Consider the following 12,343-nt stretch of genomic DNA (forward strand, 5'->3'; position numbering starts at 1 on the left):
TCACTGGTTGACGGTTGACATGATTTGATTCCTGATCAGGGCTCATGCCAGTGTTGGGGGCTCCATCCCCATTTGGGGACATGTAGGAGGAAACCAATCAATGATTCTCTCTCAACATTGACATTTCTATATCTTTCCCCACCTTTTCCTCTGAAATCAATACAAATATTTAAATAAATAAATAAATAAATAAAACATGAAAGAAATAAAATCTTAAATCTCTGATAGAAGACACACACATAAAACATAATATGACATCAATAACTTAAATGAGCACAGGGGTAGAGCTGGCAAGTAGCACAGTTTTTGTATGCAACCGACACTCTGAGTTTATGTATATTATTACAGCCTTTACCATACACACACAATGGAATACTCTTCTGCCATAAAACATAAAGATATTATCACCTGAGCTGAAACCGGTTTGGGTCAGTGGATAGAGCGTCAGCCTGCGGACTGAAGAGTCCCAGGTTCGATTCCAGTCAGAGGCATGTACTACATTGGTTGCAGGCACATCCCCAGTGGGGGGTGTGCAAGAGGCAGCTGGTCGATGTTTCTCTCTCATCGATGTTTCTAACTCTCTATCTCTCTCCCTTCCTCTCTGTAAAAAATCAATAAAATATATTTAAAATATATATATATCACTTGATATCACAAGGAGCAATGTCAATGACCCTTTTTTCTCTAGTCCACCACAGGCCCCTCAAAGCTAAGGCTCTCACGAAAGCCTCTATGCCCCCAACATACACACACATTCCATCCCATCCCAAGCTGTGTAGGACTGGCTCTCCCCGGACCTGTAAAGTTCCAGAATAGGATTCGTAAATCCTATTGACCATCACCACTGACTGGTCATTTTTTGCACATTCTCCAGGGAGCCAAGGTCCCTCCTGGGTTCCTTTTTTTTTTTAATTGACTTTTTACAGAGAGGAAGGAAGAGTGATAAGAGAGTTAGAAACATCGATGAGAGAGAAACATCAGTCAGCTGCCTCTTGCACACTCCCCTACTGGGGATTTGCCTGCAACCAAGGTACATACCCTTGACTGGAATCGAACCTGGGACCCTTCAGGACGCGGGACAATGCTCTATCCACTGAGCCAAACCAGTTAGGGCCATCCTGGGTGCTTATACCTACACCTTAGAGGCCTTATCTCTCTCTCCCTGAAACTGACATTATTGGTTAGAAAACTGAGCAACAATAGTGTTTCTTTTCCATGGCAATTGCTCAAGCTCGAATGGAGCAGAGGGGTTGCTATTCGCCATGTCCTTAGCATCGTCAGCACATCTCCATGAGAACTGCATCTCTTTCTCTGTTTTTATGAGCTTTTATGACACTTGTAAGTCTTTAGGAAATTTATTGGGTCTAGTAATAATTAATGTCGTTTTTTAACATTCGTTTGGCGTTGACTTGTATTGACATAACCTTCAAACACGTGGTATCTACAAAACGTGTGAAGTGCAATCAACAAGTTTTGCTTGAAAAAGTTTGTGTTTGGTTTGGTTTTTGTTGCAAAACTAGGGCTAAGAAGATGGCGGATGAAGAGCATATTCGGCACTGCATGCTTTACGAGTTCCAATTAGGAAGAAAAGCAAGTGAGGCTGCAAAAAACATCTGTAGTGCTCTTGGTCAAGATGCAGTTAGCGCCAGAAAATGCCAGCGTTGGTTTGAGAAATTTCGCGAGGGAAATTTTTCGTTAGATGACAAGAGTGGTCGAGGCCGTGTGTCCAATTTTGATCAAGAAGCTCTTCAAGCTCTTTTGGTGCAAAATCCTCAAATTACCCAACAAGAGCTTGCGACAACTTTAAATTGTTCACAAAAAACAATTTCCAATCAATTGCGTGCACTTGGCAAAGTCCAAAAGTTTGGAAAATGGGTTCCTCATGAGTTGACCGACAACAACCGTAATCAAAGAGTCATAATTTGCAGTTCGCTCCTCTCTCGTCAAAACCGTTTGCCGTTTTTAGAGCAAATTGTTACCGGAGATGAAGAATGGGTGCTGTATGTTAATTTGAAAAGGCGGCCTCAGTGGTTGGACAAAAATGAGGCTCCGCAGCCCACGCCAAAACCTGACTTGCATGCGAAAAAAGTGATGTTGTGTGTTTGGTGGAATTTTAAAGGAATTCTTCATAATGAACTTTTACCATCTAACCAAACCATTACAAGTGCAGTGTATAGTGCCCAATTGGAAAGGTTAGCCCAAGCTTTAAAAGAAAAAGAACCCGCGCTGATTAATCGGAAGGGCGTAATTCTTCACCACGATAACGCACGACCGCATACTGCAAGAATCACTGCTGAAAAACTGTGCCAGTTGGAATGGGAAGTTCTCCCTCAACCTGCATATTCTCCTGATATTGCCCCTTCAGATTACCATTTGTTTCGTTCTTTGCAAAACTTTCTTCTTGGAAAAAAATTTAATAATGAAGAATGCCTCAAAAATGCACTGACCGAATTTTTTGCATCAAAATCACAAGAATTTTACAACAGAGGGATTAAAATGCTTCCTGAGTGTTGGGCACAAGTAGTAGAAAACAACGGCAACTATATTGTTGATTAAATTTTGTTGTATTGTTTAAATAAATTCGATTTTAAAAAGTATTTTAAAACGACATTAATTATTACTAGACCTAATACTAGACCATTATCTGTATTAGCATTACCTTGATCAAAGATGTAACTACTGTGGCTTTAACATTATCAAGATAGTTGCCATAGCTCGACATCACATCTATGTTCAGGCAGTAGAAAGTAAGTAAGGTGCTGTGCTGGAATCCCCACCCAACCACTTCCAACTGCATCTTATTGGCTGCTCTTATTTGCTATGGAGTGAGTATTTTAGCTGGGCATATTTCTAGTCCCAATAAAATTAATCAGGGATCTCTGTCAAGCAGGATATTTGCTAAGTAAATTGCAATCTTGCCTGCTACTCTTTATACCTAATAAAACAAGGCTCTTCCTCCTTGGAGAGGTTAACTGGTTCACTCAAGGCCAGTAGCTATAAGTGGTGAAGCCGAAGCTGGAATATGGGTTTTCTGACTCCAAAGCAAGGGCAAAGGAAAAGAGGCCTGTACAAGTCCAACTTGCAATGATGACACCCAGAACTACCAATGACATTTTTTCAATGAAGCACACAAGTCACAAAGAGGCAGATACTACAGGATTTCCTCAGGTGAGTCATCAAATGTAGTCCACGTAATAGGGGGGGGAGGGGGAAGGTAGTAACAAGCCTTCCTTTTAAACCAAATGAGGCCAAAACCGGTATGGGTCAGTGGATAGAGCATCGATCTTGACTGAGGGGTCCCAGGTTCGATTTCAATCAGGGGCATGTGCATTGGTTTGTGCAGGGGGTGGCAAGTTGATGTTTCTCTCTCATCCATGTTTCTGGCTCTTTAACCCTCTCCCATCCTCTCTGTAAAAAAAATCAATAAAATATATTTAAAATTAAAATAAATAAATAAATAAATAAAGCAAATGAGGAAGTAGTGGCTTAATACATAATGAGAGATTTCTGCAAGATGGAAGTTTTGAGAGATCACATATACCACAGAGACAATAAGAATCTACTCTAGAAAGCAGAAAGCCATGAGAGATGTTAAAATAACAAAGAAACAAAACCCTGCTGGTGGAGTAGGAACTCGGGAAGAAGTCATCCTCACCCACAAAGACGAGATTGCTGTAGTTCTCCCACATCACATCCAGGTACAATTTCTGCTGAGCTGGGTCCAGGCATTCCCACTCCTCCTGAGAGAAACTTATGGCCACATCCCTGAAGGTCAATGGTCCCTAAAAGAAAAGACACATTTGCCAAAAGGTCAACAGAAGAGTTCACAATGTCACCCCACATGAAACTAATGTTAGAAAAGATTTTGACCGAAAAGAATATTATGAATCACCCAATAAGATCACTTTGCCCCAGTGACATTCTATGATGTATTTTCTAACACTGACACATGAGGATGACACATGTCCCAAAATTCACAGCACAGATTTTGCTTTTCAGGAAAATAAACTTTAAAATTAAGGCATTGGCACAAGCATATGGGTTTCACATACCCAGTAGGGGGTGTGCAGGAGGCAGCTGATCGATATTTCTCTGTCATTGATGTTTCTAACTCTCTATCCCTCTCCCTTTCTCTCTGTAAAAAAAATCTGTAAAATATATATTTTTTAAAAAGAGTAATCAAGCCAAAACCAGTGTGGCTCAGTGAATAGAGCGTCGACCTTCGGACTGAGGGGTCCCAGGTTCGATTCCAGTCAGGGGCATGTGCATTGGTTGCAGGACATCCCCAATAGGGGGTGTGCAGGAGGCAGCTGGTCGATGTTTCTCTCTCATTGATGTTTCTGGCTCTCTGTAACCTCTCCCTTCCTCTCTGTAAAAAATCAATAAAATATATATATATTTTAAAAAGAGTAATTAAGGTGGTGTGATATGACTTTAATACAGATTCATAAAGAAATGGAACAGAAGAGAATGCTCTTAAGTAAACCCTGATGAAGCCTTAATTCATAAAACATAAAGGCTTCTTTGTTAAAGAATACAATCTGCAAGAAGAACAAGCAATCTCCAAGAAATGGATGTGATAATAACAATCTAAGTAATCTCTAACAGTCAGACATTTTGGTTGATTTCAGACTTTACAAATGAAAATTATATAAGACACCCTCTACCACTTTCCTCTCAATTTCTGGATCATAAAAAGTTTGAAGGCCGAAACTGGTTTGGTTCAGTAGATAGAGGATCAGCCTGTGGACTGAAGGTTCCAGGTTCAATTCTGGTCATGTACCTTGGTTGCGGGCACATCCCCCAGTAGGGGATGTGCAAGAGGCAGCTGATCGATGATTCTCTCTCATCGATGTTTCTAACTCTCTGTTCCTCTCTCTTCAATAAAATATATTTTTTTTAAAGTATGAAGACAGTGATTCACTCATTTAGCTTCAAATATATTATAAAAACAGTCAGAAAGATTACTGGGTACTGATCCCTTTTCCAAAACTTAGCAGGTATCTGTAAATATTATCTCGTGACATCAGTGGATAGAGAGCATCGGCCTGCCGACTGAAAGGTCCCAGGTTCAATTCCGGCCAAGGGCTTGTATCTTAGTGGTAGGCACAGCCCTAGTGGGGAATGTGCAGGAGGCAGCTGATCGATGTTTCTAGCTCTCTATCCTTCTCCCTCCCTCTCTGTAAAAAAATCAATAAAATATTTATTTTTTTTTAAAGAAAAAGTATTCATGTCACTGGGTCATGGTGAGGTGGAATCTAATTAGAGGTGAGAGAGACTGAGGGAAGGCGCAGATTGAGTGTGATAAAACAGGTGGGACAATTCAGAATCAGAGAAGATCAGCAAGTCAAAGGGCATTTTGAGAAGGACATACCAACTGAAAATAGGACTTTACCTGAGAAAGAGCCATTGCTGAGCCCTCTTTCGTTCCTCTTCCTCCTCTTCTAGGCTTCTTCCTCAGGGAAATAAGAATATTGAGCTGTGGCCCTAGCTGGTTTGGCTCAGTGGATAGCGCATCAGCCTGCAAACTGAAGGGTCCAGGCTTCCAGTCCAGTCAAGGTCACATAAATGTAGCAGGCGGCAGCCAATCAATGATTCCCTCTCATTATAGATGATTCTCTCTCTCCCTTTCTCTCTGAAATCAATGTGTGTGTGTGTGTGTGTGTGTTTAGCAGTAAATATGGAAAGGGGAAAATATACTGTTTATCAACATACTGTGCAAACCCCCCCCCCCCCCCCACACCCACACACCCCTCACCACTTGCAGGGGTCCTCAAACTTTTTAAAGTGGGGGCCAGATCACGGTCCCTCAGAGACTTGGAGGGCCCGACTATATGAACTACTAATTCCTACTGTAACACCTCGGCTGCGCTCACTGCCCAAAAAACCTGGCGGGCCGGATCAGACTCCTCTGCGGGCCGCATGTGGCCCGCGGGCCGTAGTTTGAAGACGCCTGATAGGGCATAGAAAGGGCATGTCTGCTGCCCACTGCCACAGGAGCTGATCAGAGGCAAACAAATGAGTTTTTCCCACCCTCTTTCTTAGGATCATACTGCCCTACTGGTGACATGTTCTCTCCCTCCCTCTCTCACATAGAAGGCTAGATCCCCAAACCAGGGGTGCTGGTAAATAAAACACAGCATACCCGGGAGCCAGGCATCAAGGCCAGTATCTTTACTCCCACAGGAGGGTGCACAAGCTCAGGGGCTGGGGGCCCTGGCACACTGAGCAGGTGGCCCCTAGGCTTTTATTCCTAACGCGCGAGATCTGTTCCTCACACAGGATTGGAGCACCGGCTCCTAATCTTATCCAATCGGGCTCGAAGAGGGAGACCTTTACTATTTCAAAATGGCAGTTCCCAGGGGAGCTGTAGGCCAAAATGGCAGCTGCTAAAGCTGTTCTTTGACAGAAAAATTATTGCTTATTCACACACACACACACACAGCCGCTGTGCTGGGGCTGAGCCCACACTCACCTGCAGGTCACAGCCCAGCCCTGGTGGATCAGCAACTACAACAATAAGGCCTGAGGCGCCCCGGCCGCGATAGGGACCTCGGAGGGTGTCTGGGGTGGGGTGTCCGGACTGGGGTGGGGCCGCCTGAACCCCAGAACCAGGGAGAGGCTATGCCTCCGCTGGTGCCGGAGGGGACACTGCCCCCAGGAGCTCAGTACGCGAGGGGGCGGCACAGATCCAGCTCCCGGAGGGACTTCAATGGCGCGGGACAGGACGGGAGTTCATGAAAAGGTAAAAAAACAAAAACAAAACACCAACATACAGAAACGACTCAAAAGTCTCCACAAGTAGAACGAAGGCAAAAGAGCAAAGACAGGGAGCAGCCTGGCAGCCGTTTAAAACACCGGGGGAGGAGCCGTTTAAAATACCGGCTGAGGGGACTTGAAGGTGCGCTGGGACCAGCAAACCCAGTTGGACGGACAAAGGCGGGATGGCGACGCGCAGGTGACACTAGGGAGACGGCAGTTACTGCCTCACAGCGCGGCCTCCACGTCTGCCTCGTCCTCCACCGCCTCCACCTCCCGTCCTCAGACTCCACACAAAATGGCGCTGGGCTGCCCTGGGGGCGTTCTGAGGGCGGGGCGCAAGGCCCAGGGGGCGGGGTCTGGGAATGGCCGGCTGCCGCTGATTGGGGGAAAAGCCCGGATAGACTCGAGCCCAGAACTGAAATGAGCTACGGGGCGTGGCCTAAGGGACAAAATGGCGCTGGGCTGCCCTGGGGGGCGTCCTGAGGGCGGAGTGTGAGTGGAGCACATGGCTCAGGAGGCGGGGCCTGAGGGCTGGCCGGCTGTCGCTGATTGGAGGAAAAGCCCGGCTAGAAGGGAGGAAGGGCGTGGCTTAAGGAAGGGCCAGGCTCGCGCAGTTACCACGAGGAACCCTGAGGAACTGGCTGTGGAAGGGCCGGGGCGGCCCTGAGCTCCTGAGGGATCCGTTAGCAAACATTGTTCCCTGGGCCGAAGGAGGCGGCGGCCTTCCCATGCGCTGGGGGAGGGTTGGGAAGGAAGAGGAGGACCGTGTGGCGCGTGGAGGGGAACTGGCCGAGGAAAACCACCCGAAAAAGCGTATCCCAAAGTGTATTCTTCGAAACTAACACCCACCGCTCAACACCTGCCACCGCTAGAAGGTGACCATGGGAACATCTTTTTACCGAAACAGCTGCTTGAATGTCTGCCGAAATGTTCAGAGCGAGGCACCGTTGGAACACAAATTCTTTTCCAGCCCAGCCTACATGGTTCAGTGATTGAGTGGTTGAGAGCAGACCTATGAACCAGGAGGTCACTGTTTGATTCCTGGTCAGGGCACTTTCCCAGGTTGTAGGCTGACTCCCCAGTGAGGGTTGCAGCCAATAGATGATGCTCATCATTGATGTCTCTCTCTCTCTCTCTCTCCCTCTCCAGGCCTCTCTGAATAAAAAAATATTTTAAATATATTTTTATAATTATTGTCCAGATTTAGAAATGCTTCTTTGTGTTATGCTAGTGAAGTAAGTCAGTCAAAGCAAAATAAATACCATGTTTTCACTTATATCTAGACTCTAAAGAACAAAATAGACAAAACTGAAACAGATTCTGAAAGAGAAATATGGAGATTGGGAGTGGGAAGGGTTGAGGATTGCAGTGAAAAAGGTCATATGGGTTGAAGAATAGCATAGGGTATAGAATTAATATAATCAGTACAGATGGTGTCGTGGAATTACCCATCGGTAGGAACAATTTGTAAGAATATAATTGTCTAATCACTATGCTCTATACCTAAAATCAATACAAAATTATATTAAATGTAAACAGTAATTGAAAAAAAGTTTAAAGTAAAGATGTGTTCAAGTGTCTTTCACATCTGTGAACAGCTTTGATTCCTGCCCATATTAAGTCACATCGCCTATCAGTTTTACGGTGAAAGTTTGGAGTGATGGGAACCACTTCTGTTGGAAACTATTTGAATTCCTCTTAACAGCTGAAAAGATTTATGTAAAAAGCTATTATTTCAGAGCAGCCACGACTCAAAAAAGATTTAATTCCAGAACCTTTTATAGGGACTCAACATGTGATATGAGATTTGGAGATGTAAGGCAGGTGATAATGAGGTCAATAAACATTGCCTTAAAAAAAACTTTTAAATTTGTTATAAATTGAATTTTTAGAATAATTATTGTTCTATACCAAACTTGGAATAAATTACCTCCAAATCAGGGGATATTAGAGATCTTCCTCCCAAGCATATGCTGTCATTTCCCCGAAAATAAACTCTAACAGAAAACAGTCCGCCCTGTGTAGCTCAATGATTGAGGATCAACCTATAAACCATGAAGTGACTGATTCCAGGCATGGTCACATATCTGGGTTGTGGGCTCATTCCCCAGTGTGGGGAGTACAGGAGGCAGTGTGGGGGGTGCAAAAGGAAACATCTTTCTCTCTCTCCCTCGCCCTTCATCTCCGAAATCAATAAAAAAAATCAACAACAAGCCAAAACCAGTTTTGCTCAGTGGATAGAGCGTCATCCTGTGGACTGAAAGGTCCCAGATTCGATTCCTGTCAAGGGCATGTATAATACCTTGGTTGCAGGCACATCCCTAATAGGGGGTGTGCAAGAGGCAGCTGATCAATGATTCTCTCTCATTGATGTTTCTCTCTGTCCCTCTCTTCCTCTCTGTAAAAAATCAATAAAATATATTTAAAAAAACACACACATGAAAACAACAAACCAACAACAAAAAAAACCTTGTTCAAATCATAATATAATGTACTTAGATCATATTTTTTATTAAATTATCTGTGTACATATTTTAATATTGCCCCCCCATTCCATACATACCTTCCCTCCCCAGTTTTGTGTCCATTGGTTGTACTTATATACATGTATACAAGTCCTTCGGTTGATCTCTTATCTCCCCCAGATCTCCCTACCCTTCCTGCTGTAATTTGACAGTCTGCCTGTTGCTTTACTGTCTCAATATCTATCTTTTGGTTCATCAGTTTATAATGTTCTATACTAGGGGTGTCGAACTCAATCAGAGAAGGGGCCAAAATCTAAAACCCAGCCTAAATCGCGGGCCGAATGGTTTACTGAACAGTCATAAACTGTCATTGTGATGGAAACGCAGCGGAGTGCAGTGATGACAGCGCGGTGCGGGCCACATTGCAAGGCCTGGCGGGACGGATTTGGCCCTCGGGCCTTGTGTTTGACACATGTGTTCTATACTATCCATAAATGAGTGAGGTCATGTGGTATTTCTCTTTCATTGACTGGCTTGTTTCACTCAACATGATATTCTCCAATTCCATCCAAGTTGCTGAAAATGATGAGAATTCCTTCTTTTTTATGGCAGCATAGTATTCCATTGTATAGATGTACCATGGTTTTGGATCCAATCATCTGCTGACGGGCACCTAGGCTGTTTCCGAATTCTAGCTATTGTAGATTGTGCTGCTATGAACATAGGGGTGCATATATCCTTTCTGATTGGTGTTTCTAGTTTCTTGGGATATATTCGTAGAAGTGGGATTACTGGATCAAATGGGAGTTCCATTTTCAGTTTTTTGAGGAAACTCCACACTGTTCTTCACAGTGATTGCACCAGTCTGCATTCCCACCAGCAGTGCACGAGGGTTCCTTTTTCTCCGCAACCTCGCCAACACTTGTCGTTTGTTGATTTGTTGATGTTGGCCATTCTGACAGGTGTGAAATGGTACCGCATTGTTGTTTTGATTTGCATCTCTCGGATAATTAGTGACTTTGAGCATGTTTTCATGTGCCTTTTGGCCTTCCTTCTGTCTTCTTTTGAAAATATTCTATTTAGGTCCATTGCCCATTTTTTAATTGGATCATTCATCTTCCTTTTATTTAGTTGTATAAGCTGTCTGTAGAGGTTGGAGATTAAACCTTTATCATTGGTAACATTTGCAAATATGTTCTCCCACACAGTGGGCTTTCTTGTTGTTTTGTTGATGGTTACTTTTGCTGTAAAAAAGCTATTTATTTTGATGTAGTCCCATTTGTTTATTTTCGCTTTAGCTTCCATTGCCCTAGGGGCAGTATCAGTGAAGAAGTTCTTTTGGCATATGTCTGCGATTTTGCTGCCTGTGGATGCTTCTAGTATTTTTATGGTTTCCTGTCTTATGTTTAAGTCCTGTATCCATTTTGAGTTTATTTTTATGTATGGTGTAAGTTGGTGATTTAGTTTCATTCTTTTGTATGTATCTGTTCAATTTTCCCAACACCATTTATTGAAGAGACTCTCTTGACTCCATTGTATATTCGTGCCTCCTTTGTCAAATATTAATTTGACAGTGATTTGGGTTGATATCTGGGTTCTCAATTCAATTCCATTGATCTATATGTCTGTTCTTGTGCCAGTACCAGGCTGTTTTGAGAACAGTGGCTTTGTAATACAGCTTGAAGACTGGTATTGAGATCCCCCCTACTTTACTCTTCTTTCTCAGGATTGCTGTGGCTATTCGGGGTCTTTTATTGTTCCAAATGAACTTTTGGAGCGTTCTTTCTCCCATCCAAGTATTAACCAGGCCCGACCCTGCTTAGCTTCCGAGATCAGACGAGATCAGGTGCGTTCAGTATGGCCGTAGACTGGAGAGTTCTTTCTAAGTCAGTGAAATATGCCATTGGTATTTTAATGGGGAGTGCATTGAACCTATAGATTGCTTTAGGAAGTATGGACATTAGATCAATCATATTTAAATGCAATTTCAATTTAATTATATGTTCCTTCTGGTAACAGTTTATTTTTTATTTTAAAATGGTAATAATTTACCTCTATTTTTGTTTTCTATATTTGCCCAGATGGAGGGTTTGTCGGAGGAAACTCCCTGAGATGTCTCTGCTTTCAGGCCTTTACACAATTCCGGCTGTGTGGAGGGCTTTCTGCTGCAAGCCATTCCAGGAAAGCACTCCCACCCAACCAGGTTTAAAGTCTCAGGAAACGACTAGAGTTTAGTCAAACCCTTTGTGTGCCTTTCCCCACATCTCTGCCCCAGGCCCTGAGAGTCCAGATGGCTTCCCTTCCGCTATGCACCCATTTTAGGGCCAAGAAGAGAGCATTTCAGATCTTGTCTCTGGTGTGTCATCAGTTTGCTTCAAATAATTTCAATTATCCCTTCCCCAAAAATAATGAGCATAGATTTCCAGGAAGAGCAGTCTTCATGGGGTGGGACATATAGGGAAAGAAAACAGTGTCCTCTGGACAGGTGATCTGCCCGCAAGGAGGGGCTTTCTGGGAGCGATTCCTCTATGTGTTCCTTGTTTTTGCTCAGATTTGGGAGGTTACTCCTCTAAGACCACTAGCATAATTAGTGCTCCAAAATTTGGCTCAATGATTAAGGCGTCTTTGGTCTAGTTGGCTGATTTACAATATAACAGTAATCCCCTAAAATGGGCTCTAAGGCCCCCATTTTCTTGACAATCTCCTCTTGCTTCTCCTCCCTTAAGCCCTCTTTGTTACACACTGTAAATAACATTTTCTCAAAAGCCACCTGGACTGGTGTGAAATCTTTCTTACATGGTCAACGCTAAAGGGAGAGGTGCTAAGTCAGACCAACCCTAGGCCTGGATGCCATGTGGTAACTTTCTGAATTCAATCACTACCTCTCTAAAAATAAGTAATGGCATGTAACAAAATTAAAAAGAACATCAGGGCTATGTCCTGCACTTACACTTTGCCAGACTTGTGACTTTTAACTTCATAAAAGCAAGTGAGAATAAAACCTGTGTAAACTGGGTTAATTGCATCCCAATAAAGAAGTTAATGAGATAACACTGAAAAATTATTCTTTCCAATGGAAATCAGGACAAGAAAAAGGATTCCAGCCAAAACTGGTT

General features: G+C 43.4%; 3 protein-coding genes across 15 annotated transcripts in view; all 3 read right to left on the reverse strand.

Moving 5' to 3' along the window:
• Window positions 1–12,343, reverse strand: part of LOC118710240 (zinc finger protein 420) — a 241,764-nt gene that overhangs the window by 136,398 nt on the left and 93,023 nt on the right. The gene's annotated exons all lie outside the window — the stretch shown is intronic.
• LOC118710213 (zinc finger protein 208) overlaps window positions 1–12,343 on the reverse strand; it is a 141,251-nt gene that overhangs the window by 74,118 nt on the left and 54,790 nt on the right. For 5 of the 13 annotated variants that reach the window (XM_045575958.1, XM_045575949.1, XM_045575956.1 and 2 more), the window contains one exon: window positions 3,656–3,782. The exons of 7 other annotated variants lie outside the window; for them this stretch is intronic. In XM_045575958.1, the coding sequence (XP_045431914.1) occupies window positions 3,656–3,689 (34 nt within the window). In that variant the 5' untranslated portion in view covers window positions 3,690–3,782. Of the gene's footprint in view, window positions 1–3,655; window positions 3,783–5,395; window positions 5,446–12,343 lie in introns of those variants that run through there. One more of the 13 variants, XM_045575957.1, reaches the window with a different exon arrangement.
• The window catches only part of LOC123651699 (zinc finger protein 320-like), a 124,209-nt gene that overhangs the window by 8,490 nt on the left and 103,376 nt on the right, over window positions 1–12,343 (reverse strand). The gene's annotated exons all lie outside the window — the stretch shown is intronic.

This window comes from Pipistrellus kuhlii, unplaced genomic scaffold (assembly GCF_014108245.1).
Source record: "Pipistrellus kuhlii isolate mPipKuh1 unplaced genomic scaffold, mPipKuh1.p scaffold_m20_p_71, whole genome shotgun sequence".
Classification (NCBI taxonomy): Eukaryota; Metazoa; Chordata; class Mammalia; order Chiroptera; family Vespertilionidae; genus Pipistrellus; species Pipistrellus kuhlii.